The following is a 9376-nucleotide window of genomic DNA, read 5'->3' on the forward strand; positions in this document are numbered from 1 at the left end:
CGATTGCGAGAGATCGCTCTTCTCCTAGTGACGACAGAACGGTAGAGTGACGACGAAACGGTCGAGTGATGACTCGTCAGTCGAGTGAGGACTCGTCGGTCGAGTGAGGACTCGTCGGTCGAATGACGATAAAACGGTCGAGTCACGACTCGTCGGTCGAGTGAGGAGAGCGAGTGAGTGACCGCGAGAGATCGAGCCAAGTGACTGCGCGAGAACTATCTGCGCCGAGTGACCGTGAGAGATCGAGTGAAGTGAGCGCGAGAGCGCGAGCCTGACGACTCGTCGATCGAGTGACGACTCGTCGATCGGGTTACGACATAACGACACATCAACTCCGCGAGGAGAGAGAGATCTGAGCGACTACGAGAGATCGTTCTGCGCCGAGTAAGGAGAGCGAGCGAGTGACCGCGAGAGATCGAGCCAAGCGACTGCGCAGATCAAGTCGAGCGACTGCGAGAGAACGCTCTGCGCCGAGTGACGACAGAACGGTAGAGTGACGACAAAACTGTCGAGTGCCGACTCATCGGTCGAGTGACGACTCGTCGATCGAGTGATGACTCGCCGGTCGAGTGACGACTCGTCGGTCGAGTGAGGACTCGTCGGTCGAGTGACGACTCGTCGGTCGAGTGACGACAAAACGGTCGAGTGACGACTTGTCGGTCGAGTTAGGAATCGTCAGTCGAGTGACTACTCGTCGATCGAGTGATGACTCATCGGTCAAGTGATGAGAGAACGGACTCCAGTTCAATCTTCCTCGAAGATACTTCTCCATGCCCCACGGTGGGCGCCAATTGTTTGAACCGAGAACTGTCAACAAACTAGTGAATGAACGAGACGAGGACTCGTCGGTGGAGACGAGGACTGGTCGGTGGGGTTAGGAGAAGTCTTCATGCTGAGCTTGAACCGGATGGAGACGACTCGGTGAGAATAAGAAAAAATGTGTTTATTGATTATAGCTGGACCCGGTGAAGGGTTGCCTACGTACCCCAAAAGAGGATCAAGCCAATCGTAGTTCTACAGCAAAAGATCACAAGTATTTAGGTGAAAACATGTGGAGATGTGTTTCTCTCTCTAGAAGTAGAGAGAGATGGATGAGAGACCAAAAATAGAGTGCAAGAGCCCTCTCAAAAGAAGTTGGCTCCTTATTTATAGAAAAGAGAGGTCTAGAATTTCCTTGTGACCCCCTTTTAAATGGGCTGAGCCCATTATCTTATAAACCTTGTTGGGGACAAAGTCCATGTCCAACATAGGTTTGAAACTTATCACTTAGAGTTATTTATCTGTGTGGCCAGATAATTTGGATATCAAGCTTCCACGTAAATTAATCGAACTTGTTACTTGTCTATCGTTGGTGGGCCGATTCTACGGGCGTTCAATCCGGATATCGGTTCGGTTTAGGTTCGGTTGTTTTCGGATTTCGGTATTTCGGTTATTAAAATATAACTACCATTCTAAATCCATATTTACTTCGGTTCGGTTCGGTTTATATACCGTCGGGTTTCGGTTTATTCGGTTTTATACCAAAAAAACATAATTATTTAGTTTGAAATTATATAAAATGAATTTTAGAGTCATATTGTCAACACAGTCATTTATTAAAAATATATTACATGTTCAAATAAATGAACAAAAAAGTAAAAATGCTTCTACCATCAAATAAAATAATCAAATCTATTATTAAAATCAGAGCCTGAAATTTTGAAAATAAAAATATGAAATAAAACAAAAACATGAAAGAAAAGTTTTTCCACTGTTCCATATTTAGTGTTCATTAAAGTCATGCTTTTTCGATTGAACACGAAATTCTGTTTGTTTATAGATAAGAAAAAAAATTATGAAAATTTTCCATTAATTATTTTCTATCAAATTTATAATCTTCGTATTAATTTAGGGAATACTAAAATAAAGCAAAAAGATAAAAAAAAAACTTAAAAATAAGATGTCTGAATTGCGATGTATTGTTATTTAATTATAGTTCAATTGTTTTATAAATTGTTTTTTATTACTATAACATTATGGTAATAATTATTAACACAAATTTAACTTATATAAAAAATAGATATTCATGTATTGTTATAAAATAGATACATATTTACATGTTTCTACTTTTAGTCGGTTTTGTTCGGTTTATTCGGTTTAATCGGTTATATACCAAACCATATCCAAATCCTACGGTTTTTATAAAATTATATCCATTCGGTTTATATGGTATATACCAAAACCAAACCATATTGTCTATTTTGGTTCGGTACGGTACGGTTCGGTTTTACCATATTAAACAGTCCTAGCCTACTCCAAAAAATTAATCGGGTCTTCGTGTTCGGGTACCTCCAGATCATTAAAAAAACTTGATATTTCATTTTTTTAAAGATATTATTCTCATGGAAATTTTAATCCATATATGAAATTCGTGATTCATAAAATAAATAGTTTACCGATGTTCTTTTGAAACATTGAACCATATCGTTCTTATCGTATGTCTTAAAAAGTAATAACCATGAGATTACAAAATGAATGAAATTGTTGGAACTTTGACGTTATTGATAATTTAGTGTTACGGATCCTGACATGTTTCACCTACAAACAAGAACTGAATTTAAAAGGTTTCGAACCCGCGGTGCTTAACACTTTTTCAATCCGTTGTACTATTCGACTACTACGCTTGTGTGGTTATGTCAAAAGCAAACTTCAATGGTGTTTCAAATTAGATGTATTTACACCAAAATTACAGCATTAGAAAAACTAGAAAAGATCATCGACATCTATTATTACTAGGATCGTGCTCTTTGTTCACAATCTTAATAATACAATGCGGGTAATCTTCTCTTATTTACAAACACATAAAAACTACTCCAAATGTGGTGTTACATCTTTTTAATGCAAGTGTGGGTTTATTACTTGATAAAATTAAATCAACGTACAAATGGATCGTTACTTAACGATTATAGCGGGTACAATCCCACATTAAATACTACCTTTGGTCTCTTTCTTCCTAAGTTTCCTGACATGTCAAGAAATGAAGCATGTCAGCCATGTATTTTAGAATGAAAAATACAAATAAAAATTCATTTAGTCTATATATTGTATGATTTTGTTTATCTTCAAGGTATTCAGATTAATTAACAGGCAATGAAAGTCGTATACTTTGAGATATTTCACTTAGAAAAATCACAAACGAAGACTAAAGAGTCGAGGTCTAAAGTAAAAAGAAAAGCCAGTACACATTTTTTGACCATGGAAAATAAAATTTTAAACCACAGTGATATCAACTTTTTTATTTAGAATATATCTTCATAAAAGTAAATCAGATTCCACTTTGATTGAATTATATGATAATTGATGTAGACCTACAAAGACCCCCGCAGAAAATGAAAGTACGAACGAGGACAAGAACCGTACCTTCAATTTTTTCTCTACAATACTAATACTTTGGTTTCACCTATCAATATGACTATAGTCTTCAAGCACCAAATTGTAGTGGATTCATGATCTGGACAAAGACTTCTTCTTTTTGGACAATGTCCTACACTTTAAGGAACCTGAAATTAAGAGTCACCCAGCGAATTTTCTTCCAGTGCCATCAAGAAATCTATCGGTATAACATCCATACGTTAGCCTGGACTTGAGACAAAAATGGACTGAAGACATCGTTCATTCGTCATATGCGTCTTGCAAAATTATATCACTAGGGTCAATATATATCTTTGTAATTGACTTGGCATACGCTTCAACTAACTACATTTGCAATCAGGGGTGGTCCTGGACATAGTATTGGTATATAGCATTCAATTTTTTTAAAAAAAATTACATAATAAAAGGTCTCCAAATTTCTAAAAAAAATTAGAGAAAACCTTACGAAATTATTTATGGCTCCAATAATCTCAGGATCTCCCCTGTTCGCAGTGCATCTTCACCGGTCGCATCATGCTCTAATACCATATCAGTCCATGTTTTGCCTAAGACTCAGTAGAACCTTCTCTTCCACAAACACTTCTTTTAGTTTCTGCACTTGAGAAGGCTTCAAAGCTTTATGCAGAGCCTTTCCTAGTTCCTACCCTCACATTTCACGCATCTTGGACTGGTCTCTCGGAAAACAGTACGTCCTCTTCGAATCTTAAATCAGGCGGGCTTGACGACGTCGGTTCCATAACCCCCATTGGATTCTAATGTTATATAATAATGGGCCTAAAAAGGCTAGGCCTAAAATTCGATAAATACGCGGCGACTAGTTACGGGTCAAAGAAGACGACCTTTGGTGCCTCGAATCCGTCCAAAAAGATGAAATGGGGTCAAGAAGTCATCGCGTTGTTCTAACGCCACCGCCCACTTATTACTAGTAAACAAAAGTGTCCACCAAGACACACCAAAGCGACGCATCCGCATCCGATTTTCTTCTCGTATAAATTAAATTATAGCCTTTTTAATATATATATATATAATCTTGTCATACTTCTCTCAAACCCGGTTCTTGTCTGAAGAAAGCAGAATCAATCCATGTCTTTCAGAGGACTTCGCAAGGTAAAACAATAACAAAACATCATCTCTTTTCTCTCTTCTTGTCGCATGCACTCTTTAGATCTTCAGTTTCATTTCTGACAAAATTTCAAAAAGATTCGATTTTTGATGTTGAAACCCTATGTTGATAGATCATAATCATCACACTTGTTTTCTAATTGATTTATATAATTAAAAATCGAATCTTTTAATTGTATTGTTTATCTTATATATCGAACAGCCAAATGCAACATCCGGAATGGGTGTTGCGGACCAGAGCAAGACCACATACCACGAGCTCCAGAGGAAGAAGACTCATCGCTACGTCGTCTTCAAGATCGACGAACTCAAAAACCAAGTGGTGGTTGAGAAGACAGGAAACCCAGCGGAGAGCTACGATGACTTCTTAGCTTCTCTCCCCGACAATGATTGCAGATACGCCGTTTACGACTTTGATTTCGTCACCGCTGAGAATTGCCAGAAAAGCAAAATCTTCTTCGTCGCTTGGTTAGTTTAACTTTAATTTGAATCTTTCGACTTTGATGAGGTCTCTTTTGAAAATAATAATAATGTTGGAGGATTGTTGGGACTTTTGTCTAGGTCTCCAGACACTTCAAGAGTCAGGGCGAAGATGGTTTACGCGACTTCGAAAGAGAGGTTTAGGAGGGAGCTTCAAGGGATTCACTATGAGATTCAAGCTACTGATCCTACTGAGGTTGATCTTGATGTCCTACGCGAACGAGCCGACTGAGGATTATTTGTTCTCTATTAAGACGATTACTTATGGTAATGTAATGAAAATAATCATTCAGGATTTCTCGTATTCTCGTCTCGTGGGTGGATTTGTGTAACCACAGTTTCATGTTCTATGGACAAGTGTACTAAACTCAGTTGATGTTTCAGATTGCTCATCTATAAAACCTCTTTGTAACTTAGTGTTGTTAGAACCTGACCGTAGTTGTTTAGGGTCGAATCGTGGATTGTGTACGAGTTGTGAGACTCTGTAAAACCGCATCAGCTTTTAATACCACGGGTAAATGCCACCCATCAAAAATCATGGAATCTTGTAAAATTTTCTCTTAACGCAAGTACAAGCACACAAATGATCTTTTCACATGTTTTTTGTTATCGTACAACCAGCCTGTGAGCTTTCGCTCTTAAACCTGCCTCGTTTATTCATGGTCCAATCGTTCAAGACCCTGTTTTTTTTGTATTTTAGAGGCTATATCTCCAAGGCGAGGTAGCTAACTCCTAGAACAGTTAAGACCATTTCAAAAAGAGGTCAAACCATGGACTGTGACCTAAGGAACTAGGTGGACGTGCCTCCGAAATTCGTGAAGTAGTTAAACTTGAATGAGGCTATTAAAAGCAGGTCGGTCAAGGCACATTTGCTTACTTAAACACACATGCATTGTACGGTCTACAAACTCGTTTTATTTAGCCGAATCGAAAGATCATTCTTGTAACATTTTTACTCATAGAGAACATTGTTTATATTTTCTTTTAAAATTCATACAATCACTCGAAAGAAAAAAATTCATCCAATCAGTTGCAGAATATTTATTGTGGGTTTGAACTCCCACACAACCGGTTAAAGTTGAACCGCAATCCTATAATGTATCCGGTTAGGCGATCTAATTGTAAAGGACCTATCACCTAACGTTACCAAATTGTTGAAGAGATATTGCGAGATTGGGAGATTCTGTGGAATCATCAAATGACGTAGCTACCCTTGACAGTCTGAAATTAAAATATAAAAGGAAAAAGGAGATTCCGGGTGGGGCCCATTGCCGTTGTGTCTGAAAAAGCGAGATTGCATGATCCAACTGATCTCTCTACTAATAATATCAACTAATTTATCTGTTTATTGTATTTTATCATATTAACAGCAGCAAATGTTAAATTCTTTTTTTTTGTCATCAAATGTTAATTTTTTTAAAATGTACAATTACCAACTTTTGATCACAGTCCATTATTTGTTTGACATTTGGGAACATCAATAACCAAATGTTTTTGAATTCATCTTTACCTATTTAGTCTCCATATCTAATTTAAAAATTTAAAACACATTTTAAAAAGTATTTTTCTTATTTGTATATTGTACTGAAGACGATAAAAAAAAATTTAAAACATTTCTCCAATCTTAACATGTTTTTGGTTTATTTTAGGAACTTACAGGGTTGGACATTTATTTGTGACAGGAAATAAAGGATGGAACTTTAATTTGTTGCTCATTCGACAAATTTTACTCTTTATTAAAAGGAAAACTCAAAAAAAAAATAGCAGAAAAATGTTTCCTCCGTCTTCAAGTATATATATAGTCGAGAGTCTCGAGAGCTGTCTAAACAAATACCAATAACACGTCCAAAAAAACAAGAAAGACCCAATAGACACAAACACATCCTAACCCCATAAAACAGAAAATAAAAGAATCCTCCTTCTTCTTGAAATTTGAATTCCAAAATCCAAAGTGCTGAAATGATCTTTGAAGGTGTAACTGTGTGAATTTTAAGCTTATGACACAATTGTGGTATTTCAAGGTTCTTAAAAGAGAAGAAGAAGTTGAAGATCATCATCGTCTAACTCTGGTAATGGGATCATTTCGTTCTTTTATACATTTCGAATATGTATGGGCTAAGTCTGAGAGTAAGTAAAATGTGAGAGAGAATACTAATGCAAATGTATAAGAGAATAAACTTTTTACAATCAGAATCAAAGATCATCAGAAAACAAAACATAAAAAGGAAAGGGACAGAGACTGAAGAGAACTAGTTTGAGATTAGGTTTGGAAGTTATGCAAAATGTCTTTCTACTATATGGCTTCTGTCTTGATGATTATAGTAGTGAAAGTTAACTTTGGTTTGTTACAGAGAAAATTGGTTGAGAATGTACGAGGAAAGTTTATGTTTTGATCCTACTCCAATGGTGGACGCAATCCTTAACAACAACGGCGGCTACTCTGAGTCCACCACGGCAGCAGAAACAGGGTTTCCGGTAAGAAATCAGTTTCAACCACCGATCTTGGTAACCGGGAACACAACAAACAGCTTCAACGACGACCTTAGGCTCCCAACAATGGAGGAGTTCTCTGTTTTCCCATCTGTTGTCTCTTTCCCAAGCTCAGAAATTCAGAACCTCAACGACAACAACCATATGATCCAGGAAATGATTCACTGGTCGAATTGGGACAACTCTGGACTCTTTATGAACACTTCAGTTCCAAACACAACAACAACTCCAACTCCTGATCTTCTCAGCCTCTTGCATTTGCCTAGACGCTCAATGCCATTACCAAGCTCGAACGTTTCTGATATACTGTCCGGTTCTTGCTTCACATATGACCCGCTCTTCCACTTAAACCTTCCTCCACAGCCTCCATTATTCCCTTCTGCTAATTATGACTACTCAGGGTTCTTCCTAGATACCAATACTAGTCAAAGAGATCAGTCAAGTGCTGGTGATGAGAACAACAATGCTCAATTAGATAGCGGAATCATTGATTTTAGCAAGAAAATTAGACGTAAAGGAAGAGGGAAGCAGAAGAACAAACCTTTTACAACAGAGCGTGAGAGAAGATGTCACTTGAACGACCGGTTCGAGGCCTTGAAATTGCTCATTCCTAGCCCGACCAAGGTTGGTTATATTTATTTCATTCCTTTGTCTCCAAATGTCTCTTTGCTTAATTTATATAATGTCTCTTTGCTCAATTTATATTTCATTCCTTTATTAGGCAGATAGAGCATCCATTCTTCAAGATGGAATCGATTACATCAAGGAGTTGCAAAGAAGAGTAAGCGAGCTTAAGTATTTGGTTGAGAGGAAAAAATGTGGTGGTAGACACAATAACAACAACAACAACTCGGATGATTGTATTAATGAAGATACTAATGATGATGAAAACATAGTGAAGAAGCTAGAGAGTGATGTAAGAGACCAGTGCTCAAGCAACAACTCGCTAAGGTGTTCATGGCTGCAGAGGAAGTCTAAAGTAACAGAAGTTGATGTTAGGATTGTTGATGATGAAGTAACAATCAAAGTGTTTCAGAAAAAGAAGATTAACTGTTTGTTGGTTGTCTCTAAAGTGCTTGACCAGCTTCATCTCGATCTTCATCATGTCGCTGGAGGGCAGATTGGTGAGCATTATTGTTTCTTGCTCAACACCAAGGTTAGTGATCAATGAATATATATATGTTGGATTTGAGTTTGGTATTGATATGAATAAAATGCAGATAAATGAAGGATCAACAATATATGCAAGTGCAGTAGCGAACAAAGTGATTGAAGTTGTGGATCAACACCACATGGCTGCTCTTCCCATCAATAAATTCTTGTTACTAGGCTAACTTTATCTAACTTTCTGACGTTTGTAATCCATGTTTAGTCATTTTTCAAAGACTCAATATTATCTTTTTTTTAAGCCGAATGTAGGTTATATAGTTTGGATATTCAGCTTAAAACGGCAACACATGTAACTGCTATATTCTCCCAAACAAGTATTATTACTGGAAAGACGAATGTTTCAGAGAAACGAAGTATTGATGAGCAAAACATATGATCATGCATGCTCCATGTATAGTTTATAGGTATAGAAATTCATCGTATGTTACTAGGGAGATAGAGCATCCATTCTCCAAGATGAGACTTGGTAATGATGATGAAGACATGGTCGCCTGGGCATTTTACCCGGAACCAAAAAATCCAACCGGAACCGATCCGAAAATATCCGATCCAAAACCGAACCGAAAATTTATAAGTATCTATTGGGTCCAAAAAATTTCTATCCGAAAGAACCGGAACCAAAAAGAACCGATCCGAATAGATCCAGACCCAAAAAATAGACCCGGACCCGATAAGAACCGATTCATATCCGACTTAAAAACAT

General features: G+C 37.4%; 2 protein-coding genes across 2 annotated transcripts; both read left to right on the forward strand.

Moving 5' to 3' along the window:
• Positions 1-4324: 4324 nt before the first annotated feature.
• On the forward strand, positions 4325-5429 carry LOC106337324 (actin-depolymerizing factor 6). The gene is made up of 3 exons (XM_013776418.1): positions 4325-4518; positions 4736-5001; positions 5095-5429. The coding sequence occupies exons 1-3, from the start codon at positions 4495-4497 to the stop codon at positions 5243-5245; spliced, it is 441 nt and encodes a 146-aa protein (XP_013631872.1). The 5' UTR covers positions 4325-4494; the 3' UTR covers positions 5246-5429.
• Positions 5430-6862: 1433 nt separating this feature from the next.
• LOC106340806 (transcription factor bHLH91-like) lies at positions 6863-8957 on the forward strand. The gene is made up of 4 exons (XM_013779642.1): positions 6863-7082; positions 7365-8127; positions 8225-8659; positions 8724-8957. The coding sequence occupies exons 2-4, from the start codon at positions 7381-7383 to the stop codon at positions 8835-8837; spliced, it is 1296 nt and encodes a 431-aa protein (XP_013635096.1). The 5' UTR covers positions 6863-7082; positions 7365-7380; the 3' UTR covers positions 8838-8957.
• The last annotated feature ends 419 nt before the right edge of the window (positions 8958-9376 follow it).

This window comes from Brassica oleracea, chromosome C4, assembly GCF_000695525.1.
Source record: "Brassica oleracea var. oleracea cultivar TO1000 chromosome C4, BOL, whole genome shotgun sequence".
Classification (NCBI taxonomy): domain Eukaryota; kingdom Viridiplantae; phylum Streptophyta; class Magnoliopsida; order Brassicales; family Brassicaceae; genus Brassica; species Brassica oleracea.